This window comes from Arachis ipaensis, chromosome B6, assembly GCF_059453495.1.
Source record: "Arachis ipaensis isolate K30076 ecotype BB chromosome B6, ASM5945349v1, whole genome shotgun sequence".
NCBI lineage: Eukaryota > Viridiplantae > Streptophyta > Magnoliopsida > Fabales > Fabaceae > Arachis > Arachis ipaensis.
This window is the reverse complement of record NC_142441.1, coordinates 122,790,753-122,818,708: the sequence shown is the minus strand read 5'-3', so window position 1 is coordinate 122,818,708 and position 27,956 is coordinate 122,790,753. Positions and strand designations below refer to the sequence as shown.

The following is a 27,956-nucleotide window of genomic DNA, read 5'->3' as shown; positions in this document are numbered from 1 at the left end:
TCGGCTAAATTAGTTGGGAATCGATCATTTGGCCAATTCAATTGACCGTAAAAACCGCTTGGCAAAAAATTGGCCTAAGAACCGACCAAACTAGGAGTTAATACTCAAAATGACTCTTGAAATTTGACCCCGACGCAATTTAGTCCTAAAACTTTTAATTGACTCAATTTGTACCCTAAAATTTTGACCCATGCCCCAATTTAACTCTTCCGTCGTTTTCCGTCACCGAAAAGCTGACCTGAGAAATTTCAGAGGCCATATAGTCAACAATTTTTTTTTTCAGTTTTACCCTTCTGTTGTACTTACCACCTCTCTCTCTCTACCATTGAAGCAACCATCATTGGCCAAACAAGCCATTAAAACTAAGAGTCCAATACATCACATCATAAGAAGAATCTAAAGAAATAAAAAAGAGAAAGTTTTAAACTTCATTTTCTCAATCTTCACCCTAATTTGTTCAGATAACAAAATCAAGTTCAATTTTTTTTATTATTTTTTATTCTGGAGAAAAGAATGAATGCGTTAAAAGAAAAATTGTTGAGGAAGCTGAAATCAATCAAATCAATCGGGTATCAGGTAAGATTAAATCCTTCAAGTAAAAGTATTAGTACAATAATTTTTTCCAGAAAATTTCAACTTTCAACCTAAGTTCTCTCTTTGTTTTTCGAAAAAATGTTCCCAAGAAAATAGTTGTTGTCCACCCTTTTGAGAGAACTTTGCTACAATGAATTTTTATGGTGGGCATTCCAATTAAAAGAAATCAGAATCCCATGACACCAAAAAAGAGGGTTAAGTCTCAAGAGTCTAATTTTAGAAAGTGATTTTAAGTCTCGTCGATGTTGTGCGCACATGGTGTTACTGTAGGCCAAGTTAAAAGCTTTTCACATTTGTTTACCTAGCACTATGCAGATCAGGGTCACCCAAAACTTCCTAACACAAGCAGCGGAATATTCAGAAGAGGAGTGGAGATAGATGGCCAATTCGAGCACCTCGACGGAAAAGAAGAACCAGAATACGCAGAGACAGAACAGAGACAGATGCTGACCCACAGCTGTGACGGGCGACGATGACTCAGAGGCCGAAGCAGAGGATGATGAAGGCTAATAGAATAAAGAAGCACGAAAAGAGGCAGATTCAGAGGACATGTTAGAGTTACGTGAGGCTTGCTCCTGCTCCCCAATTCACTAGAAACTCAATGATTTGGGAGAAATAATGGTTGTTAAGTTTTTTTTTTTAAACTTGGGGCTAAATTGCATACAAAAATTTTGCCACGTCAGACAATTATTAAGACTACTAAGTGTTAACTACACATGTCATGTCAGTTTTTTGGTGACAGAAATAGATGAAAAAGCCAATTTTAACTATGTTTTAAAATTTCAAGGAATAATTTGAATCAATTGGTAATTTGAAGATTAAATTAAGTCGAAATCAAATTTCAGGATTATTTTGAATATTAACCCACCAAATTAGCAGTTATCCAGTGAACCGCCCGGTCGGCCGAATTTTTTGAAGGTTACCGATTCGGTAAAAATTCAGAAATGCTAAATACACCCAAGACCCTTACCCCACCCCTGTCTCTCTGCAGAAGAACCAACCCTAAACCTTCTTCGAACGTTGCCCGCAGCCCCCATCCCTCTTCAAAGTCATCGTCGAACTCTTCTCCTAGAGGGTGCTGTCGCCGCCGTCAGGGACAGACCGTGGGTGCCGTCGTCGCCTGTGAAAGCTCTACTCGGCTCTCTTCACATCGTTCCTCCTCTCCTCGCCGTCGCACGAAGGTCTGAGTTGAGTTCGTGGCCTCTCCGTCGCAAAGGGTTGCTCTGTCGTCGTCTCTTCGAGCGCTCTCTCTGTCTTTGTCCGAGTCAACGTTCCTCTTCGAGCTCTCTCTCGCCATCGCTGCTTCTTCGCTCCTCGCCGTGGGTCGTCGCTGCTTCTCACCTCCTCAGCGTGCATAGTTTCTGCTTCTCTGCTTCTCGCCGTTTTTGGCTGTCGCCCCTTCTCTTCTCCTCAGATTTTAGGTAACTGTCGCACACTGTCACCGTGAGCTAACTCTGTCTCACACTCTCCGAGCTCACTTTGTCATCGCCGTTCATCTCTCGCCATCTCTCCCGTAAGCCAATGCTTCTTCAGTTTCATGTTTTTTTTTCCAATTAATTTTTAAGATTCTGAGTTTATGTTCTGAGTTTGGAATTCGATTACTTATTTAATTTGTTGAATGCTGATGTGATGCTGAATTCAATTTAATTTGGTTTCTGAGTTTGGAATTGGATTCAATTTAGTTTTCGTTGCTGATGTGTTTTCAGTCTAGTTTGGATTCAAAAGTCAGAATCATGTTGCTGATTAATTGATTAGAATACCAAAAACTAAATATGATTATACGCTTTGGCTCTCTTATATTCAGCAGGTTTAGGAATTTGTAACTGAATTGAACTTTGTTTTGTGTTACCATTGTATGCTTCTGGATTTGAGGATCTTTACTATTCAGTCCTTTACTCCTTTGTGGGAAATGGAAATGATGCTGTTAAGTTATTGATTACTTGATTACTGATTATTAAAAGTTATTGTTGAACTTTTTTTAAACTGGTTCAACTGCGGTTCAACCTCGGTTAGATCATTGAACCATTGAACCATCACTTGATCGGTTCAATGACCGGTTTGATTCTCGCAACCTTGGTAATTACCCTTTTTGCCCTAAAACTCAAGTCTTCAGTTCAGTTCAGTGAGTGAGTAAGTGAGCGAGTATGAAGGTGGTGGCGCTCGTTAGTGGCGGCAAAGACAGCTGCTACGCTATGATGAAGTCCATTCACTATGGCCACCAGGTTCCCCTTTTTTATTTTTTAGTTTTACTTTTTAAAATTATTTCTCTTCCCTTAATTTTTGTTCTTAATTTCCTTTGATTTTCGCTTTTTGGTGTTGGAGGTAGATAGTTGCGTTGGCAAACTTGTTACCTGCTGATGATGACGTCGACGAGCTCGATAGCTACATGTACCAAACCGTACGTTTTCTTCTTTCACATTATTCTGGTTATTTGCATTTTAACTTGGTAATACTTTGAATATGGTGTAGCAATAAAATTCAACATTTCAATTGTTAGGTCAGTGTTGTTTTAGTTTTGTTTCTTCATTCATGTTTAGAGATTGTTGTTTTAGGTTGGTCATCAAATTATTGTTAGCTACGCGGAATGCATGGGGTTGCCGCTGTTTAGGAGGCGAATTCGAGGATCAACAAGGCAAGCTTTATTGACATAAATCTGTTTTGTAGAACGTATGATTTTATTTTAGGCAAGTTCATAGGTTAGTTTCAGATAATTTTAAGGCAATTGGGATGTAACTAAAAGTCCTCATAACATGCTTTATGGATTATGTTATGCAAGTTCAAAAGGCGATTTGTTTACTTGCAATTCATGTCTTAATTATTGTCATAAGAAGGCTTGATATGTATTTTAGAAAGATTGAGATGCATCATGTGTTTTATATATATAGAAAAAGAGATTCTTTTAGATGAGAAGAAGGATAATACAAACTGGGGATATGGTTTCCCCTATACAAAATAAAAAAAAAAAACAAAAGATTTATCCATAAAGCATAGCTTTTCAATCTCTCAACATGTCTAAGAGAGGAAGTTCTATATGATGGTCATGAGCTCTGCTCCAAATTGATGCTAAATGTCTAATCCTATCACATAAAACATGTTTGTGAGAAATCTGTTGTTGAAGTTGAAAAATGCAATTCCACAAAAATTTCTCTTTTCTACTGCCAAACCCAGCAGACCTAGGCAATAGAAATTGATCTAGAGTTGGATGATTTCCCTTATAAAAAGGTTTGAAGAATGCCATAGCTCGGCCCAGGCCCTAAGAAGAAATCATGATGAATCTGTTATAGCAGTAGTGGGAGAGGGTCATTTGTATACAGGAACTTATAAGCATATGCTACGAGAGAAACACGGAGAGAAGTTTATTATTAGTTTTCAGCATTTTTACTTGGGCAGGGCATAGTACGAATCCCCTTATCTTTTTCCTTTTTCTTTCTTCATCCTAATTCAGTCACCAAATCTGAATCCTTCTTTATTAAGGGTACCCTTTCTTGTAATCAAACTTGTGTGTAATTCTAAATGCTTATTCCAGATTGCATTCTCCAAAGCTTTAGAATATGAATTTATATAATTAATGTTCAGTTTTAACCTTCAAATGATATTTTCTTGATAGACATCAAGAGCTTGGTTACAGAACAACCCAGGGTGATGAAGTTGAAGATATGTTTATTTTACTTCGTGAGGTGAAAAGGCAGATACCTGAAGTTACTGCAGTGTCTTCTGGGGCCATTGCATCTGACTATCAGAGATTGCGGGTGGAAAGTGTTTGTTCAAGGTTAGACCTTGTTTCTCTGGCATACTTATGGAAACAAGATCAATCATTGCTCCTCCAAGAAATGGTAAATGGCAGCATAATTGATAGTCTAGTCATGCATGCATGCAATTACGCATTGGTTTTTTTGGTTCTTATCATTCAGATTTCATATAATACTAACTCAGTTCTGGCCCTGACCAGATTGCAAATGGAATTTTGGCTGTGATTGTAAAGGTATAATTTGTTTAACTTTCCTTGTAATGTCTCTTGCTCTTTATGGTTTTTCTTCTTCATTATAAATGGGAGAGAATTCCTATGTTCTAATCATATGGTTGTTCTTATTCTAACTTATCAACAATTGACAACATTCAAAGATGTCATGATATTAATGCTAGTACTTTTATAAAATTGAGCATTGCCTTGGTGTTGAATGTATGGAAGTGAGTTGTACGAATGATATGGTGCCATGGAAAAAAAAGTGTTATGCAAGTGATGACATTTACTTCTATATAGTAATTATTATGTTCAACTTGCTTTTGTATAAGGCAGTTTTTAGTCTGGAATTTAATGCTTTATCTATTTTACAAGGTAGCCGCCATGGGTTTGGTGCCTGGAAATCACTTGGGTAAAGAAATAGCCTTCTTAAATGCTTATTTACACAAATTAAAAGAGTATGTCAAAGTTATTTATTTTCCAATTTTTATTTATTTATTTATATATTTATTTATTTATTTTGTGTTGTATCTATGCAAATTCTTCCAAGTTTCTAGAATAACTTCATGCTATGGTTTTTTAACAGTTCTGTCTAGTTCATCCTTTCTTGTATTACCTTTTGCAGCTTATATGGAATTAATGTTTGTGGTGAAGGAGGGGAATATGAAACGTTAACTCTTGATTGCCCCCTCTTCATTGTAAGTTCATATTGTCTCTCTTTTGGCTATGTAATCTTTGGATTATTTGTCCTACATTCCTAGTGCTCTGGCTGGTCCACTATACATTTCGAATTTGGAGCTGTTCCTTACATATTTGTTACCGTTCATAAAGTTGGTCTTAATTAGCTTTCGTTCATATTGATTTCAATTTTGTGATCACACTGAACTTGAGAATTCAATCTTGTAATTGCTACTCATTTTGCTTCAATTTTAATCCCTATTTTTATTTCTATTTTCTTCTTTCATCATAATATTCCTTTGAATCTCCAGAATGCTCGAATTGTGCTCGATGAATATCAAGTTGTGAGGCACTCTTCAGATTCCATAGCTCCTGTTGGAATCCTTCATCCATTGAAATTTCATTTGGAAAAGAAGGTAGATATTCAATCTTTAACATCACCAGACAACATAAGTGAAACTTCAGTTCAGAAACTGGGAACTGTGTTTGAAGTGGAAGACACTTTAGAAAGATGTGAAGACACATTTAAGCCGTTGGATTGCAGTGCTGACCCAATTGATGACTTGGCACATAAATTTAACATCTCAAGAACAAATAACAAGAGAACACTCTCCTTAAGTTGCTCGTTACAATATTCATGCAATGGTGGTCTTCATTACTTTCCTGTTTATTTTCAGATTATTTCAATGCCTCGTTATATTTGTGCATAGTTTCTTTCCTTGACGGACATGTATCTTATTTTTCAAGAGCAGATTTGCGGGAAGATTTGAAGACTGTTTTGGCAAAAATTGAATCACTATTAGCTGGCTTTGGCTTTGGATGGGAGAATGTTGTCTATATTCTCCTTTACATAGATGACATGAGTAAGTTCTCAGAGGCAAATGAGACATATGTGAAATTTATAACCCAACAGAGGTGTCCATTTGGTGTCCCATCACGTAGCACAGTTGAAATGCCTCTAGTAGAGATGGGTTTCAGCAAAGCATATATGGAAGTTCTTGCGTCAAATAATAAAGATAAAAAGGTTTTGCATGTACAGAGTATTTCCTCTTGGGCACCTAGTTGCATTGGGCCATACAGTCAGGTAAATCCACCCTCGTGTCATGATTTTCGTTTCCTTTCTCATTGTGAAAATTGACTTGGTCACAACTGAAAGTGGTTTATTCTATGCAATGTTGACAGTAAAACTATATGTAGAATGACTTTTTTTTTTGTCAAAATATACTGGTTTGGAGCCACAAGTGCTATGCCAGTCTTGGATCTTGATGACAAAGTTACTGTACCACGGAAGCACCATGTTCCATAGAGAAAAATTGTAGAATGCGAGTCCTCAAAGATGAGTGATATTTTTAAAAAAAAAATAATTTAGTGGATCCTTAATATTTCAACTGTAGCAACTGGACAAAATAACCTTGGTTTATTGACTACAGTCTCTACTTGGTTGAAACCAGATAATCATCTGCCTTTTGAACTTCATTTCTAAATATCTATAATGTTTGAGTGTCATGATTCAAGTCTTGGGAATTATTATAGATGCTCTCATTAAAATATGAGAAAGTATATTTAGTTATCTGATTGAATGATACAATTGTAGTGACTGTTTGTTTGGTACCTCGAACTTTTCTTCATCATTTAATGTATGGTATTTGGTATATACTTTCACATTTCAAATGTTATCTGGTGAAATGTCCTTTTATAATGTTAATGCTTTGGTTTTCAGGCAACCTTGCATGATAATATACTTCATATGGCTGGTCAGTTGGGACTTGACCCTCCAACAATGAATCTTTGCAGTGGAGGTGCTAGTGCTGAACTGGAACTGGCTCTCAGAAACTGTGAAGCTGTGGCAAAATGCTTTCGTTGTTCAATATCCACATCAGCAATTATGTTTGTTGTTTACTGTTCTAAACGTGTCTCATCATCAGAGAGAGATGATATGCAGGAGAAACTACAAACAATCCTTAGGCAGATGAGGATCTTTCAGTTACAGGAACAAAACACCTGCAAAGCATTAGATCCCGTAGTCCTTTATGTCCTTGTTCCTGATCTACCTAAAAGGTACTATGGCCGTCCCATAAATCTGTGATTTCTCTGATCTACGCACTCCTACACCCATACACATAAATTTATGGATATGCAATTTTTAGGCAGGCCTTTTTATAACTTTGTAGGAATTATAATTTCCTTTTCTGTATTTCCTTATTGTGAGTTGTGGAATCTTTTATCAGTGAATTGTTCTCAGCATAACTAAAGATAAAGCAGCTCTGAGTTCTCAGCATACTAGCTGAGTTCTCTTTTTTACTTTATTTTATGCTGTTATTTTATATTACTGTTTGATATGGGGTAGGTTGGTTGTAAGGGGATGGTTTTTATTGAATGGCTTGTGTTTTTCTTCATGATAAATGTTGATATGATATTAATGCTAAGATTTGGTTGGCATCTTTCCAGTGCATGTGTAGAAATAAAGCCTGTTCTTTATGTTGACGATGGCACGGAGATAGCAACTGAGACCATAACAGAAAGTTCTGGTTCTGAAGCAGCCCACTACTGGGGTTTCAAGCAGGAAAATTGGCATGATTCTTGTATTCGGAAACTTGTGGTTCCAGGAAAGATTTGTGCTGTTACATTATCTATTACAAGTGAGGATGCTGCAAAGATATGTTTCAATTCTGTGTCTGCTGATTCTGTCAATGATGATCAATATCTTCAACATAAGTCGCTCATGGAGAAGTCATCAAGATTCTGCTTCTATCTTCTGGACAAAGTCATGACCGATAATGGTTTTGGCTGGGAAGATTTGATGGTCAGTATGTGTTTAAGTACGACATGCTAGATGTTTTCATCTTAAATGCCCAAAGCATTCTTTATTTAATGTATTGATGCAAATAATTGATTCTCTCTATCTTGTGCAGAGTTTGAGGATCTATATCCCTGCAAGCCTTCAAATGTCGATAGATATGCTGCTGCCTATGTTCAACAAGGCTCTATTGGAACTTTCTGAAGCGAGTCAGAAGAAAGTTTTAAATGGCGAGGAGCCAATCTTCAGCATAGTTCCTGTCATCGGTGCTGGTAGGTCTGCTTCATCCATGTCCAATATAATAACTTGCGAATTACTCGCCCAGAAATCCTGGGCATAAATTGCTGGATAAACTCTTATGTTCTAGATTGGTTATATTTATATTGTCTTTTTATATACGAAATGGACGTGGAAAGATTGCTTTACTGGAATTCCTTGGTAATTTGGATGGAATAGGCGTTAGAGAAATTCAGGTTCAAATGGGGCTGATCAAATTTCATTGATCTTTCCCAAAGTAATACGATTTCTGAGGTTCTGTTGCTTTTGGTTTTGGCAAAACAAAAAATTACACTTGGGGAATGTTAGATTGGGTGTAAAGGTAGGGGTAAAACTAAAATTACATCAGGTTCTGCCACATGGAATGTTGTACTTTAAAGGATTGTCATGGCTGTATTAATTTACTTCAAAGTGTAGTTACTTAATTCTTATGGTGTATACGAAAACATTATCTTCTGTTGAATATTTATTTAGAGAAACTTTTGGGACTAGCAATTTTTAGTATTTTTAACTATCAATTGACAAGCACAACATTAAATTATCTTAAACAAATAAAATTTACTAATTTATACATACAAATTTTGAAAAAATGTGGATACAAACTATATTGATTATGAATGTAAAACTCTGGTAAATATAGGTGCAATTTATAGGTTTCTTATGTGCAAAATCTCTGTAAATATGAGTGTAAATTATTGTTGGTCAAGTGTTGGTTAAAAATATTTGCTGGCTATGTAGTATTGTTCATTTATTTATTGTTTTTCACATATTAAAATTGTACTATCATTATAAAAAATAAAGTAAAATAAATAAAAAAAATAATAATTCAACATTATGTTTAATCAACTCCAACTAAATGGTTTATAGTTATTATTGCTTCTGCTGTTGGAAAATGATAATGTCATTTTTATTTTTGATAATTTTACTCTTCACACAATTTCTTATATTATATGTATAAATCTGTAAAAAAAAGATATTATCAAAACAGGAGTGATAATAACTATTCTTCTTTATGTTTTTTATGATTATGAGAAAGTTTTTGAATATTTAATTAAATTTTTGAGTAATATGTTTCATATATATCTAGTTTTATTTTATATTTTTAATATGAATATATTTTGAAAAGCACCAGCAAAAATTAATAACATAAAAAGTAAAATATTTATTTCAGTTTAACATAGTAGCCCACAATGGCAAAAGAGGGCAAGGGAGAGGAAAGCAAGGCTATTGTCGTTAGAATAAAAGTGATTATTTTATTATTATTTCAGTTATATTAGGTTACATAAAAAATAATTTTATAGATGAGAGATATTTTAGTGATTTCAAATCTACAGTTAACATTTCTCTTCCACAAATCATTTTGATCCATCATCCATTACGAATTAAGATTAGTTTCGGGCACTTTTTCATTTCCAAAAATAATAATTTTCTTGTACCACATTTGAAAATCCAATATGATTTGCAAATTGCAAACATCCCAAAGAATGTTAAAACAAGAGTGAATGCTCACATTGTATTTAAGTTATTAAAAAAGGTAAATAAATAATATTTAATAAATTTTAAATGATTTATTTTTATTTTAAATATCTTATATTTTACTTTAAAAGATAAGTTAAGCAATTTAGACATCACACTAAAAACATTATAGAATTCATCTAAAACAAGGACTACCGTGTTGAAATGAGAAATATCAACAGGTGTAGTAGGACACTTGTCGAGTGTGGAGCGTCTCCTCATTAAATGGCCCTTGAATATGAAAGTGTCGAAAGTGATGTTGAGGAGACAGACTACAGGAGTCAGCATTTTGTACGGGAAGTTAGTGGTGGATTAGAGGTTAATTTGAGAGAGATTAATTATCAATGTTTTGTACGGAAGAAGAGGGCTGAGCAGCAGAAATGTTTGACGGCAACGACGGCACCCAGGACTCGATGACGAGTTCAGGGTGGCCCACGACGACAACGACACAAGCGGGCTTCACCAGACTGCGATGTCAAAGGTAACTCCGAACTAACTTTCTGACGAGACGAGGAGATGAGCAGGGCTTTGAAAGACGAGGATGGCAAGCGCTGGTTGTCTCTTCCGACACCAATAGTGGTGAGAGCTGATGAAACGTGTTTTATGCGATGGTGGCTGGTTGGCTTTGCTTTGATAGGGTTTAGGGTTGGCTTTGGTAAGTTTGTGAGAGAAAAAAAGGGAGGAAAATGAGTGTTTTGTTTTGTTGGATTTTTTTATTAATAGTTTTTTCATTTCAAAAACCTAATTATAATAAGCTTAGTCACAAACATCTTTATTATAGCTAAAGTAAATCATAGGCAGTCTTTACACTACATATTTTGTCTCCTTTTATAGATTTTCATCACGTTTTGTTGCCTGTACACTCACTATTCACACAATCAGGGATGGATTCAGAAAGTTTAGTATGGAGGGCCGAATTTTAGATAAATTTTTTCCATTCCATAAAAATAATTAACATATAGTTATTGGAGTTAATTTTTCGAAAAATTTATCATATATATATATATAATTATAAATTTTTTTCACAATTTTATTTTTAATATGATAGTTACATAAAAAAAATATAACAATAGCAATAGTACATCATAAAATTATAAAGTACCAATAATTTATAGCGTGTTTAGTTAAAAATGATCACATATCTTATTAATTAAAATTAATTCTTTTAAAAAATTTTAAAAATTTGAAAATAAATGATAAATGATTAATTATTTGAAAGACACAATACTTTTATAAAATACAAGATATAAGATATTTTTATAAAAGTTTTTCTTTCAACAACGTAAATTTAGAATAAAAATAAGTATTTTTTATAAGAAAAGAATATCTAAAGTACAATGTGATTACCAAAATATAACTACATAAGGTATTATTAATATAATAATATAAATTTTAAATATGTTAATATAAAATAAACAAATAATTTTTTTAGATAAATATAAAGATTATTATATAAAAACTAATTTGAAAGTTACAAAGACTTGAGGATATGATATTAAATTAGTTAAGTGAAAAATATTAGTGAATTAAATAATTAAGACATAAATCTATCACATAATAAAAAATAATACATATAAAATACTAAATTATATAATATTTTTTATTTTTTTAAATACATATCTCATATATAAATATAATTTCTAAAAATCTTGGGGGGTCGAGGCCACTACTCGCCCCCTCTAGATCCGTCCCTGCACACAATAGAATAAGATCATGTAGGGTAATACTTTGACAAGCATTTCTCTACACATGTAGAACTAATTTTCTTTCTACACAATAGTATGCACCTAAGATTAAAAGAGATTTACATGAACCAAACACACTCCCATAATAACAAGAGAAAAAGAAATCTAATGGAGATGTCAAGTCAAATCAAATCAAATCAGAGCAGAAAAATAATCAAAAGGCCTATACAACTACACTGAGAAACCTAATTATATATATTCTTTTATTTTATTTCCGATGCATATTACAAAAAAATTAATGTTGTTATTTATAGAGTATTTACTTTTTTAAATACCCATTACACATCTCCGGAGGCACAAAAATCATTAAAAACATAATCCGATAACTTAGTACCTGAGATAAGAAATAGTGTCTAAAACGAATAAATCGATTACACTTGGGATACATACAAACTGCACGTTTGTTTAGAAATTGAGTACTCAATACCCGGGATACATTCATGTATCTAGGTGTTTCAGTACCTGAGATACGTGTTTATGCAACTAGGTGACTCAATATCCGGAATATGTTTATATCTAGGTGACTTAGTACCTTAGATATATTGTCAAAATACAATATATAAAAAGGTTCTTGACTCATTACATTATACCAATTCCACTAATTTGTATTTTCCTTCTTTTTATTCTTCATACACATGGCTAGGAATCAGTTCTTTTTTGTGGTAGTTTATCCGAATGAGATAATTAGAAGTGGTGAGGGAGAGTGACATTTGAGTGCGATTCACCTGTGATGTTGCGCACTTGCCGTCTTGATTCTTTGGACGTGCTAAAAATTCTCATTTTGACTAGTATGGGAACACAAGATTCCAAGGAGGTTGGGAGAGTTACGTACAGATTTTTATCAGCGCTCCTGAGTGGAGGGTTTCAAAACAGGACATTTTTTATTGAAGCAGATCAGCAGGTGACAATCATGTTCAACATACATGTGAGGCTAATGCTGCGGCATGTGATAGAGTGGTACGCTATGATTCGTGACGTAGGTGGTGGTTGTGGGCCGTTGTCCTCGAACCCTCATGCACCCTCGGCAGAGGCAAAATTGATGCGCTTTGCCGAACCAGTTGATCGTGTCAAGGAAGAATTGAGTGATTTTGATTCAGATTACATATTTACATTACCGCATCTGGATCATCTAACCAGAGTCTATCCTCTAACGAGTTTGTGCTAGAGACTCAATTGGGTGGTGGTGTTCGAGTTCTTCCTCCACCACTGGCCATTTTACAGTTGTCAGAAGTTCCAAGCTACTATCACACTCTTAACTTGGAAGCAATGCAACTAGATGATCTTTTCCACTGTAGCGAAGGGGAAGATTACAACACGGATGACGGAGTTGACTTTTGGGTCGGCCATAGGTTCAGGAGTAGAGATGCTATTCTCATGGCAGTCAAGAACTATAGCATTCGAAGGAATGCTGAATACAGAATTTTGGAGTATGATAGGCTAAAACACCATTGTAGAGGCAAGCAATTCTCTACTCGGTGTCCATGGAGCCTTCGTGTAGCACTTTGGCAGAATTTGAACAATTGGTAATTGTCATCAATTGCATTCATTTTATGAAATTAAGAAGAAAATGTTTATTACGTTATTTATTATATGTACCTGTTTGGTGCCAACTATTTCCCAAAACCATGCGCAATTGGATAGCAGCTTGATTTGCACTATGATCTTGCCAATTATACATGATGATCCATCTGTTTTCATCCCGGTATTGCAAAGTGCAGTGCAATAGAGTTATCATTTCAAGTCATGATAATATGATATCGAAAGGTGTGGATGGAAAAATAAAAGGTGATTGTTCAGATTTATGGTGATTAGGAAGAGTCGTATAACAAGCTTTCCTTCCTATTACAAGCTTTGCAAGAATGCCTACCTAGCATGGTGCATGATTGCGTTGCAGTCCTGTATTACAATGACAACATGATTGACAGAGATTCTAACCAGTTTGATAAGGTATTTTGGGCCTTCTCTCCGTGCATCAAAGCCTTTAAGTACTGCAAGCCAGTGGTATCAGTTGACGGGACACGCCTGTACGGCAAATACGGAGGAGTGCTATTGATTACTGTGGCACAAGATGATAATAACAATATCATTCCTATAATTTTTGCACTGGTTGGGCTTGAGTCTACCGAGTCCTGGGCATTTTTATGACGAATTTGATGCAGCACATGACTTAGCAACAGGGTCTTCTTATTTCTGATAGTTCGCAGGCCATACAAGCTACCCTCAATGCTCCTAGCAGTGGTTGGCATCCTCCAACAGCTCACCATGCATTCCGCATACGTCATATGACTTCCAACTTTAATACCCGATTCAAATTGACAGAGGGCAAAAGGTATCTTATCAATGGTATTGCTGGAAGTCCCTAGTGCAGCCGCCATTCAGGTCACAATATGTGCGCAAACCAAGATGGTAAGTTACATCTTGGAATGTGATGGTGATCTCGCCCTACGAAAGGTAAAAAGTATGGGTCTCAAGTCTTCACTACTCTACAAATGCAAAGAGTAAGACATTGTCAAAGATAAAATCCTTTAACCCTACTACATGTCTAAACCTAATCTCTCTAATGTATGGTAGTAGCACGTTAGGTGGTGGGGTAGACAACGTCACACGACGTGGCAAGAGCAACTGCAATGACTGGAACCACATTGATTAGTCCTCTCGGTATTATTGCATATGATGTTGCAAACTAATCTAAATAAATTAATTGAATTTTACTATTGACTAATTAAATACACAATGTTCCTATATAACAGAATAAATAATTTAATTTTAAAAAATAATTTCATATACAATTGACTAATTAAATAATATAATGTCACTACATATTATAGATAATAGAGTAAATTTAATCAAAAAAAATATACTTCATATAACAGAGCAAACAATTTAAATAAATAATTTAATTTAACTAAATTATATTATTAACATGTCAACTTAATATATATTTTTTCGGTTAAAATAACTATAGTTTCATAATATAATTAACCATAGTCTAATGTTTACTAATACTCTTTCAACAATTTGAACAACTTAAACCATTTAAATTTAAAACAACATTTCTAAGGCATACTCTAACTACTTAAATTCAAATATCCTAACATATAGAAAATATAGAATTCCTAACTAATTAAATAAAAAAATAATAATAGATTAACTTCAAAATTAAATAAATCAAAATATTCTAACATTTCAATAAATTAACTATTTAAAATAAAAGACAGACATACTAACTAACCTCAAAGTCCAGAACTCTGGCCATATGCCACATCGCATTAGCTTGTTAATATTCTCAGAACACACGTAATTTTAACGTTGAGTCATATACAACTTCATAATTTTTCAAAAAAAAAAAATCAAATGACACAACATATCTCGACTACTACCTATTTTTATAAGCATCTAAACAAATCTCAGGTACTGTGTATCCTAACTCACTATGAACGTATCATGAGTACTTAGTACCTAATTTCTGCGTTTATTAGTGTATATATCTGTGTCCTACAAGGAAAAATTCATAAAAATATAAAAAAAAGTATTTACATTTTTGAATATTTTAAGAAAAAACATACAAAACAATTACTATCCTAAAAAATTTACAAAATCCATACCAAAATCAAAGTTTAACTTGAGAATAGTAAGTAATGATCATTTTACATTCCTTCGAAGTGAAATAATTATTTATTGATTTCAATACACAATTTAAAATAAAATTAAAATATTTACATTAGAATCCTATCTTTTTAAAGACTTATCTATAAACAATATTGATGGTTGAATTTGCAAACATTCCAGCGTAATTCATGAATAAAATTTTTAAACCGTTCTTACTCTTAACTCTTGAAAGTGTCACATATAGTTGACCATGTGTGAAAATTGGTCTACACAGGTATAATACAATATGAGATAAAGTTTGTCCTTAAGACTTATTAATTGTCATGGCAAAAGGTACTATTAAAGAGAACTGTCTTCGTTGAAACCTAACTGGGACAATTTTATTTGTTGGTACTATATTCATTCTTGGAATCAAAGTAATATGACCAACATTGTACCCGTTAAGACTTTACATTCTATGACATGATTTGCAAGCTTTTTAACTTTTAGCATTGTACCATTACAAAGACCACTGGATTGGTCAATATTTCTCAGTAATATCACCAGAATACCAACCTCGAGTATTAATTTATGAGGAGGCAAACCAGAACAATTTATGCTATTCAATAATTCAGGACCATAGAGATCTAGTTGACTCTTTATATTCCCTTTATCCATACAAATTGAATCTGAACTAAGATATAATTTTTTTCCTCTAGGATTGATAGCCATTAGATGGTTGTTGACCTCTTCAACAATGTCCAGTGTAGGAGACAGTATAATTTTTGCTTTGAATTTTTTTTTGAAGATATGATTTCCAAAATATTTAGAAAAAAAAATGAACCAACTCATCAAATACCTAGTTTGAAAAAAGAATAACAATATCTTCTAGAATATATATCTCAGATTTACCATCTATATTGTCACCTATTAGACCATCACTAACTTTCAATAACCACTCACCAAATTGCTTGTCTCAACTTGATCTAAAGTAATTGCACCTATAAAAAAGTCTCATGTTTTTTTGTTTGTTTGAATACCGCAAAACTTTCAAAGGTAAGTCAAATTCAGGGTAGAATAAACAATATCTTGTCTCGACTCTCGTGGAATGATAGAAAGAAATTGTCAAAAATCTCACCTAGTATAACTATTTTTTTTTCAAAAGGCAAATCTATCTTATATGTTGCAAAAAAATCTCATGATATCACTCAAACATTCATCAAGTACTTCATAGTATTGTCTACTAACCATTGGAGCCTGATTTCAAATTATAAGTTTGGCTTTCAAAATGGTTATAATAGTAAAAATTATTTACATTCAACTCTTTTATCATCTCAGCATAGGTCTGTCCGAGTAGAATTGTGGCCTCCTTATCAAACACTACAAAAGTTATTGTAGTAGTACCATAAAAAATTACCAAATTCAACTTATACCTATTTTTTAAGTAAAAAATTCAATTAACACTTGACTTATGATTTCTTAGTTTAAATAAAATCATAAAAAATATTATCTAATTTAATTTAAATTCTCAAACACAATATGTCAAATTCACTTAATACCAAAGAGAGCAAATTGGGTCAAAAAATGTGGAGAATTAATTTACAATTTAATAAAAGGGTTAAGTACGATTTTGGTTCCTATGGTTTGGGCTAAAATTTTTTTCATCTTTAACCTTTTTTTGTCTACAAAATCATGCTTAAGGTTCAACGTAGTTTTAAAATCGTCTTTCGAACAATTATACCCTCAGTATCATCATCTCCATCACAACTTCAGAGGAGAGAAAAGTAGAAACTCAGAGAGAGAAGCAAAAACTCAGAGAGAGAGAGAGAGAAAGATAGAAGGAAGCCTTGTTGTTGCCCTCGCCGTCGCCCTCGCCTCGCTGCACCTCGTCCTCGCCGTCGCTTGGCCCTCGCCCTCGCAATGCTGCGACTCACGCCCTTGCCTCGCCGTGACTTGCCCTCGCCTCGTCGCCACGTGTTTGGCCCTCGTCCTCGTGTTCCTTGTCGTCGTCGGAGAGGTGGTGGTGGTGGTTGTGTTCCTCGTATCCTCCAGCAGTTCAGCGGCGCCTCTACCTCTACCAACAGCGTCCCCCTCGCTGCCGCCTTCGATGAAGTTGAAGGTTCTAATAAAATCTTTGAAAGTTTCATAGTGAGGGGTAAATGCCGTGAGATTTGTAAAGAGAAAAAGTTAGTGTCTCTTCTTCTGAAAATTAGATAGTGCCTTCAAAATCAGCCACAAAAAAAGTGTAATGTAACACCCTAATATTCAAATCCTTATGCTCGAGTCATAAGTCAATGATATTACGGTGGTACGACTCTCAGGTGGATTTTTAATAAATAAATATAGGTAATTGCGAAAGGAGTATTAATCGAGAAGCCTGAAAAGAGTAGAAATAAAATCGCAAAGACGTATCTCTCACGTTTCGACAACAAAAGATAAACCGTGAAGCCGAAAACAATATACGGACAAGGCGTAGAGGAGATTAAGAGATAGATAACAGATAGATATATATAACATAAGTAAGTAGCTACTAGTCGCGACCCGCGAAGTTTAGGTCGGCTAGAGTACATTATGAAATTAGTTGACAACAGTATATCCTAATCTCTCCCGAAGGAAACATGAGAGCCTCTATAGGCAAATTCAAAGAGTTCAATACATAATATAAACTTTCCAAAACAAAGGTGGAGAGATTCTAATCAAAACACAAAGTAGAGGAAATAAAGATCTTCGCCGTCTCTCAGATGACCCACAACTCACTTCTGAGCACCTGGACCTGTATCTGAAAAACAAGAGATATATACGGAATGAGAACCCCGGGCCCATGGGTTCCCAGTACGGTAAAAGTGCCAAATAAATTCAATGTACTGCAACAAAAACTCACTAAGCATCCTAAACTTCTTCACCAATTATTCATCCTAGGTTCTCACTAATCCATGAATAGGCAACTGTCATAAGGGAGTGCTAAATTCAATTCATGTTTCACATGTTTTCCAACTCGCTGACTCTTCCACGAATCAGACTCAGAATCATAAGCAAAACCATCACCAGTTGTTCTGCCTCAGCAGTTCTATATCAATACATCATCATGCAATCGCATCATCAATTCATCCCATCAAGAACAGCCCTCACACCCACCGACACCAGCATGAGGGGCCTCTCAGTTGTACAAACACAAGCAATACAAGCAAGTAATACACAAACATGATACAAGTAGAACAAGTAGCATATAGTCAGGTAACATGGCATATATGATGTAGAAATCCAAGACAAATGGCAAACCCAAACAATTCAAACATATGCAAATGATGAATGTCTGCCCTATGGCTGATGATATCATCTGTCGGTTATATAGCCAACCCGACATGTCCTGGTAGCTAACCATTGGACAGAAACACCCCTTGCGGAGCAAGTAGGTTTGAGCTACAACCCCCTTGCTACTGCCCGCTCAACCTAGAGCCAGTGAAATAATCACTACTGCGGCTACTACCCAGGCGGGTGTCTAAAAGCTCAACCTGGAGCGAGTGGATTCACCACTACTGTCGCTACTACCCAGGCGTCGCAATCTCTGACCTGGAGCAAGTGGGACGAACCACAACCCTTGCTACTACCCATGTATCTCAAGCATTGGCCCGGAGCAAGTGGGACGAACCACAACCATTGCTACTGCCCAGGCATCTCAAACATATATTCATTCAATCTCAATTCATATTATCAACATTCATTGTTATCAAATCTCAAACATTAACTTGGAGCAAGTGGGACGAACCACAACCCTTGCTACTACCTAAGTATCACAAATAAACATTTATTCATAATCACCCTTCATTATTATCAATCCTCAGACAATGACCCGGAGCAAGCGGGACGAACCACGACCCTTGCTACTACCCAGGTATCACAAATACACATTTATTCAAAACCCCACGATTAAACTCGTTTATCATAATCCTCCTTTTCCGTCTCATACCCGGAGCAAGTGGACAACGCCACTGCCTACTACCCGGGGTCGCACATCACATTTCAATATTTTTTCATTATTATCCATTTAACATATTCATTCATTAATCATATATGCATTTATACTCAGCCATAAACAATAATGGCTTTGCCGTAACCCGGCAATAACTCAGCCATCCGGCTCATGGTCCAATCAAGAATGGGCCATTTATAAATAAATATAGCCCTCCGGCTCATGGCATACACGGTACTTCCACCGTCATCCTCCATATCTCATATAATCATCTTTGATCATCATTGATCATAACTTTTCCCCTTGCTTCACTCGCAAGTTACCACATCCCCTAGCTCATTGCTAGGCATATCAGAATGATTTAATACATAAGAGGTGAGATCGGAGGCTTAGAAGTATGAGATTTGACTTTTAAAAATCAAAAATCAACTTTGGCATGAAAACAGGGCCACGCGTACGCGCACGCGTGGATGGCCACAAAACTCATCGATGCGCAAGCATCATACGCGCGGACGCGCGGGTTGAAAAATAGCCAAACGACGCGCAAGCGTCAGCCACGCGTACGCGTGGGTGCTCTTGCGCCCCAGGCACAAAACTGGCACAACTCTCGGGAAAATAGCTGGGCATTTGGTGCAGCGCATCAACGCGCCCGCGCACACCACGCGCACGCGTGGATAGTGCCTTCTTGAAGAACGACGCGTACGCGCCAAGTGCGCCTACGCGTGGAGGGTCATTCTGCTAAAAATTTTCTAAGTTAAAAGCTGCAGAATTTACAGATTCAACCCCCAATCTTCCGACGGACATAACTTTCTCATTTTAAATCATTTTTCACCCGTTCTTCAAACGGCATGGACATCTCAGATCCAATTTCATTTCTAAATAGATTTGGCACAAAACAGAGATCCGTAGTCTAAGTTATGTCCCGTCAAAGTATGCCCAAAAACTATATTTTCATACAAAACCACTAGGTGCCATTTTCAAAACAAGCCATTTTCAACTCTTTTCAAAATCAACCAAAACATGCCAATTTCAACCCTTTTTGAAATCAATCAAAATGTACCAAAATCCACATCAAGCCATCCTCAACTCACACATTGACACTTTACCAAAAATTCCCAAAACCACATCTAACCATTTTAACACTTCTCAATCAAATGGCTAAAGGACAAACACAATATCATGTCATACATCATTCCTCATCCCAATTTCCAATAATACCATTTCCAATCAACCATCATTATACGTAATCAATATCATACTCACTATCACGTGATTTCACCCACAAATCAACCTTAATCATTCCCCAAGCATATATCACAACATACATATCTCTAATGCATCATCATACCATTAAGGCATCAATAATCATAATCACATATATGATCACATAATATATCTCAACCGAACCAAACATACCTCGTCTACATAATTTCACTCAAAATGACCAAATTCCACACTTCAACTTCTCAAACCTTATTCTTCAATAACCAACCTAATCATTCATATATTTATTATCTGAAATTCATCCAATCACTTGTGCCATCATACAATGCACACATCGACTTACCTTTCTTACCTCTTTCCGGCCTCCGGCCCAAAATTCACGGCCTCCGGCCCAATTTTCACAATTTAAATGCATAAACCACAAATCAATACTCATTACCCAGTACATCAAATTCTCAATACACCAAGCATACAAGGTCACACAATTCTCAACCCAATCATTAATTCACATTACATGTCAACTATGCATATTAGCACCAACCATTTACACAATCCAAACTTAATCCTAGGGGCATCTAGCCTAGGAATTCTCATCATAACACACGGTACTTAAATGAAACTTAAATCGTACCTCTTGTAGCCAAACCAATTGAGCCTCTTCTTTGGAATTCTTCACCAACCTTAGCTCCAAGCCTTACCAAAGCTCCTCAAGCAATACCAATCTCCCAATTGTGCACCAACATCACCAAATACACTAACATAACCAATGTCACATACATACATCAACCTAGGGCTCATAAAAATGACAAATCACAAGGGTTTGAGCACTTCTTACCTCAGCCCATATGAAGTAGGGATAGAACCCACTTAGAATCCATGTTGGAGTATCCCTAAACACCCAAAATCACAAGATTTCAACACTAACTACCCAAAAACGTGTAACAGTGGGGAATTTCGAAAACTGGGCAGAGATGAATGAAATACTCACTACCAAACTTAGATAGAATTGTAGAGGATGAGAAGAGCAATGCGTGGCCGCAAACGGCTCGTCAATCGGAGCTCCGTAGCTCAAGTTATGGTGGTTTGAAGATCAAAGAGAGTTAGGTTTTCTCTCTTCTCTTCTCTCTTCTCAAATCAGCGCCCCAACCCTTCTTTTTAGGGTAAAATAAGCTGAAATGCTCACAACTAATGTTTATATATGTTGGGTCTTGGGCCCACTTAGGCCCGATTCATTTATTTTTGCCCATTGGCCCAATTTTGGGCCAAAACCTCTAAGATTAGCGCTCTAAATCGCACTTTAAATATTTCTACCTTTCCTAATTATAATTCCTCATTTCTTAATCTTATTTACCCATAATCAATTTCCTCAGTTGTAGTACCAGACAGATCTCAGCCGGTACTGCCGGTCAAAATTCCACTGCGCACTTTTACGCAGAAAACTATATTTTCCGACTCGAAAAAATTCACTGAATCCAAATATCGTATTTAAATTATCAAATTCCAATTGCCAAATATTCCAACCATATTCGCTCCTATTTAACTTATTATTTACTAAATTTCGGTTAGACCGGGTATTACATGTAACTTTTTAGAAATGTCAGGTACAAACAAAAATTGAAAAAGAAGATGAATTTGGGAATTTCTGATTTGGATTCTTGTAATTGAAGTTGAATTTGAGAATTTCTTATTCTTGTAATTGGATATGAGTTCTGTTAATGGAAGAAGAAGAATTTTAGTTCTGAACTTTGTTAATGATTCTGAGTTTTGTTAATGATGATGATGAATTTCTTGTTTCTTGTTAATGATGATGGTTTTGGTGATGAATTATTCTTTTTGGTTTTGATTTATTTGAGATTGTTGTTGAAGGTTGTGTTTTTCTTGTTGGATTCATGAACAGATGGTGATGGAGTGGTAGTAGGTGGGGTGATGGTGGTGGTGAGGACAGAGAGGGTGATATTTTTATCATTTAAAAAATTAACCGATCCAAAAAGACGATTTTAAAGCTACGTAAAATCTTAGAGACGATTTTGTATAAAAAAAAAAGTTAGGGTAAAATTTTTTTTAGCCTAAACCATAAGAATCAAAATCGTATATAACCCTTAAGAAAAAAAAGTAAGTATCCAAATTAATTTCAATAATAAGTAGACAACAGAAAAACAATTTTATAACAACGAAAAAGGTTAATTTCTCACAACAGTTGATATTGATCATCTCAATTAAGCAATATATTTTTTTTTCGAGTGTTTCCTTTATTAAATTGAAAATTGAAACTAAGTATACAACCTTTTTTTTTGGAATTTTTTTAAATAAATATTTTAATTCTTTTATTTAATAAAATAGGTATTTTAGACACTATTTATATTTTTAGGTCTTACTACATATTTCGTTTACATTCACGTATCTTATTTATACTAAGATGTATGAAATTTAAAAAAAAAAAATTCACATATCTCGTTTATAATATAAACGAGATAAATTCATAATTATCTTATTTACACTGTAAATAAAATATATGTATTATTATAAAAATTTCACGAATATCAATTTAATTTTTATTTTTAAGTTAATCCAATTTTTTTTAAATTGAAAATTTTTGCAAATTGTCTCTCTAATATAATTTAATTTTATACAATGATATCAATTTTAATTTTTTTTAATCTAAAACGAGTGATTTGAAATTGTCCATTTAAAACTAATATATTATTTTCTTAAAAATCAAGCCATTATAAATTTATCTGATTTACACAGTATTTGTTTATGTTTACACTATAAACAAGATAAGATATGACTCTGATTGGCTTTATCTCGTTTACAAACGAGATTCGTGTATAATAGTTTCGTTACATTATAAATGAGATATGTAACAAAAATCTAAAAACGTAAAGTGTTCAAAATATCTATTTCAGTAAATAAAATAATTAAAATATTTATTAAAAAAAAAAATCTTTCTCGTTTGGTGTATAAGCTACCTAATTTTATTGTAGCATTCTTCATGTGCAATTTGTATTTGCATGTTGTGCTGTATTTCTTGATAAAAATTTTCTTTAGCCTTCATAAGAATTTTAAAAAGATAAAACATGTTAAATTAAAAACAAAATGCACTATTAGACATTTTCTTAACCACTTTTGCACTAAAATTATGGTAGCTCTTTGATAAACAATTTTAAAATGATACTGCCCCTTTTTTTTTTAATTCCCAAAAGCAAGAGAAAAGAGAAAAAATCATACTTGACACACGTAAAATTTTCTAGTGTCACAAGAGAATAAAGCATATTTATTGAAGTGATCACCGCTATTATCATATATCCCTTACAAGAATCTATCTTATTTAAAATGTATATTTAGCTAAGACCAAAAGAGAAAATTGATCATGTTAACTCTTAGTGTTTTAGAATTATTGTTCTCCTGCCACTAATCTTAGAATTTTTTTTAAATAATTATGCTATAAATGTCTAAATTGTTGCAGTGATATGTTGGAAAAATAGTTAATTTTACAGCTTAATAAATTGTTTCTTTGTTGTCTACTAATTATTGATTTTAATTTAGATACTGCTAAATAAATTTAAAAAATACATTTAATTAGATAATTACATTATCATTTTTAAAAATATTGCACAAATAAATCTAAATAGAGTTGTACCTATTAACTACATCATTCATATCCTTTTTATTGTCATCACAGAAGTATATATTCGCATTAACTTCAATTACAAACACAGGACTTATACCACTAATATAGAACAGGATGAACAACAAGAATAATGGCTATAACAACATAGAATCTAACCTACATAAAAATAGTATGAAAGTTAAACAACATAGAATAAACTAAATACTAAACAGTTATTTTCTATAAGACACTGACGTAGACATACCGACATTGAATATTATTAAGTTCTAGACAACTGATTACTTTTTCAAAAAAATTAAATAGGATTTTTTTATAAAAAAATTAAATCAAATAATTGTGTAAAAACACTGACTTTTACTTGACATATATTTGAATGCAAGCAACTTTACATGAATGAATAATTTGACCAAATAAAGTTAACCAATGATCATACTTACATAAAAATAATCAAATTGTTATTAATTTTAAATTATAATATTAACTATTTTATTATTATTATATGTAGTATCACACTATAAAATATAAAAATTAAAAAATTTAAATTGAATCACGTCTTAATAAATAATAAACACAACTACAATAAAAGATATAATCATTTAAAAGTGATTAAATTTTCACATATCTTAAAAAGGCTTTACTTTTGCAAATTGGAAGACAACCACAGATAGCTGTTGGTTACCTGTTGTCGCAAAATTATTGTTCCGGTCGCCATTTCTCTAAATATAGCAACATTAAGCTTTAAACGGCAGAGAGAACATATTTTATAGAAATTAAAAATACAAAATAGCTTGTATAAATATATTAGTTGTTGAGTAAGGACATAAAAAAAAACACACCTGATATTCTCAATTTGAATGACCAACATGTTAATAGTTTTGCTATCATTTATATATTGCTTCTCACCCTCTATATATACTGATCATAGTTTTAAGAGAAAATATTTAGTTTGGTCCCTAAAGTTACACTCGAGTTTTAATTTAGTCATTAAAATTTCAATTGCCACAATTTAGTTCCTGAACTTTTTAAATTTTAATTATGTTAGTCCCTACCGTGGTTTCCGTCACAGAGTCAATTGAAAAGTTTGGAGATGAGGCAATTAAAACTTTAAGGACTAAATTGAGACTCGAGTTAGGAACCAAATTGAGTATTATCTCTAATTTTAACGTTGTCTAAAAAAAATCAAAAAGAGGATTGTACACAAATTATCTGAATAAAATAAAAATCAATTTATATACTATGCTATGAACCACATACTCACCAACCAAAAAAAAGTGTTAAGGAAAATAATTTATAATTTTTTCTTAAAAGAACCAACTTAATACCATGTAATGGTATTACATTACAGAAAGAGAGTCTCATAGTAGTCTATGTTTGAAAAAATAATTTAAAAAAATATGTTGTTGTGCAGTATAATTTATAGTTGTTGCTAACTTCAAAATACGCAAAAACATACACAATTTCTTCTGATAACAATGATCCAAATACATATATTAGATATCAGATCTCATATCTTTATCTATAGAAGCATGAATAATTATTTTCTACTTTTTTACAAAACAAAATATTTTATTATTTATTGTCTATACATAATAACAATAAAGTTCAATTAAATAATTAAAGAAAAATTCAATAAAATACAATAGAGATTAAATATATCATTTCTTTCAACAAAAATAAAGAAAAAACAAACTTAACACCCAAAGGCAATAAAAAATAACACAAAAGCAGCAAATGGTTTGAAACCTCAACATTAGAACTAAACCCTTAAATGCTCAAATACAATATATCCAATTCATTTTATACCAATAAGAGCAAATTCGGGCTAAGAATGTGAAGAGCTCATTTTTATTTAACAAAAAAAAAAAGCAAATATCCACATTAATATTAACAATAAGCAAAGAAAAAATATTGTGACAAAATATTGGTTAAAAGGTTCTTTTCAGTTATTAATTTACAAAAATGCTATTGATATACCAAAATAAAAATTAGTTACCAATATATTTGTATATAAATATATGTGTGGTTTAATTTATTTTTAATGTGAATTTATATTTAACATGTATTTTATACTAATAATTGACTTTACTGATTGATTTTAGTGTATACTTAACATAATCGATTTATTTATATTGCGTATAAGATGACAAAAGTGTATTGAAGATTCTTGTAGGTAAATTTGTATAGAGAGTAGAGACGGCAAATTAAATAACTTATGAAGATGAAACAGTTAATTACATATAGATCCAATTTAAAATGAACCATGTACTCTTTCATAATAGTTTAATAAAAAAAAATTGGATCACAAACCAATTAAATAATCCAAACTTTTGCGACTTTCATTACTCTAATAGAAATAAAGAAACATTTCATAATAGAAATTTAAAAATTTCATTTGACATTTAGATAAAAATACATTCAAAAAAAATAAAGAGAAAAAGACAAATTGATCTCTAATTTTTTGATCTGTAAATATTTAATTAAGTCTCTGAAAATTTAAAAATATATTTAAGTTCCTCATTTCTTCAAAATTTGGACACATTGATTCCTGTGTCTAATTTGTTCCATTTTAAAAACCCTCTCACGTGTGCATCCGTATCAATCAGGTCAGTACAATAGAAGTCTCGTTTAATTTTTCTGTTAGATCTGACAAACCCAAATAAACATGAGGGATCAATATGTCTAAATTTTGAAGAGGTCAAAGACTTAAATGTATTTTTAAATCCTTGAAGATTTAAAGATCTGCAGATCAAAAGATCAAGGATCTATTTGTCATTTTTTCAAAAGTAAAAAAAAAGTAAATAAAATAATAGAACATATCCAAATTATTAAATAAAAAATTAAAAAAAAAATTAACTTCACCAACTAAGAACATAAAAATCTGAAAAATTAAGATCAATTAATAGTCAATAATTAAGGCAATAAATAAAGTCATAACAACTCAAAATACAGCTATTCAATTATCACGTACCAAATAAAAAAAAAAAGACATATACACACTAAAAAAAATTTATATTATGGAGACTCAAAAACATCATTAAAAATCATAGAGAACACATATAGTAATTATTATAGAAAATTATGATTTATGAATTTTGCATCATGAAATTTTTATACATAAAATTAGATTTACCTGCTCAATTATCAATACCATTTCAATGGAATTAATGGATTTAGGTTCCCTAAATTCGACCAAAGTTTGATCAGTCTAATATGAAATTTTTAACATTTTGTTGGTGGTGCAATAATCTCCAAAGAATTATACTATCTAGCCGTTTTTTCTGGTGAACAAAGATTAAAAACATATGTAAATTCTAGAAAGAAAATAATCTAGTAAGACACACATAAAAAGACAAAAGTTTCATACCTTTTATACTATCTGAGAACTAAGGAGTATATTTTCAGGTAAAAAATTTTAAAATTAGGTTATATCTAATTACATCTAAAATCATGGATCCTCCGTAACCTAAAAGAAAAAGAAATATGAATTGATGATTCACAAAGACAAAAAAAAAAAATTTAAATTGAAAATAAAATATATATTTTTTTATCATAAATTTTTGCTAATCAAAACATATAAAATAAAAAAAATAAAAAAAATTAAGATATGTGAAAAAAGAGTAAGAAGAGCAAAAAAAAAAAAAAAATCAATAGAAAAAAGGCTTAATCAACATGTTGAGCAAGAAAAAGAAAATCTACTAAAAATAGAGCAAGAAAAATAAAATTAATGAAAATAGGACAAAAAACTGAAAAAGAGTGAAAATATAACACTTCGATTCTTGCAGAATCATTCTCAGAAATTCTGTAATGAAAAATTCGATAAATATGCTATGAGAGATAAAAGCGTATCTTAAGCAAAAAAAAAAAAAAAAAACATGCCAAACAAAATTTCACCCTTACATAATCAAAGTGATTTTTTCTCTAATATAAAGCCACGGTTTTCTTTTTTCTTCACCACATTTTTCTATCAAACATTATAA

At 32.9% G+C, this 27,956-nt stretch overlaps 1 protein-coding gene across 9 annotated transcripts; it reads left to right on the top strand.

Annotated features, from left to right (window-relative positions):
• Positions 1 to 1,508: 1,508 nt before the first annotated feature.
• On the top strand, positions 1,509 to 10,633 carry LOC107604801 (diphthine--ammonia ligase). Of its 9 annotated transcripts, none has more exons than XM_088489559.1 (14): positions 1,570 to 2,107; positions 2,708 to 2,816; positions 2,921 to 2,992; positions 3,147 to 3,226; positions 4,202 to 4,427; positions 4,544 to 4,576; positions 4,931 to 5,013; positions 5,181 to 5,253; positions 5,545 to 5,878; positions 5,986 to 6,317; positions 6,954 to 7,291; positions 7,682 to 8,036; positions 8,146 to 8,302; positions 10,004 to 10,633. In XM_088489559.1, exons 2-14 carry the CDS (start codon positions 2,739 to 2,741, stop codon positions 10,135 to 10,137), a joined length of 2,295 nt encoding a protein of 764 aa, XP_088345685.1. In that variant the 5' UTR covers positions 1,570 to 2,107; positions 2,708 to 2,738; the 3' UTR covers positions 10,138 to 10,633. The 9 variants fall into 9 exon arrangements, with proteins under 9 accessions (XP_088345689.1, XP_088345691.1, XP_088345685.1 ...); XM_088489561.1 differs by having other exon boundaries at positions 1,574 to 2,107; positions 2,713 to 2,816; XM_088489560.1 differs by having other exon boundaries at positions 1,574 to 2,107; positions 2,701 to 2,816.
• Positions 10,634 to 27,956: the final 17,323 nt, after the last annotated feature.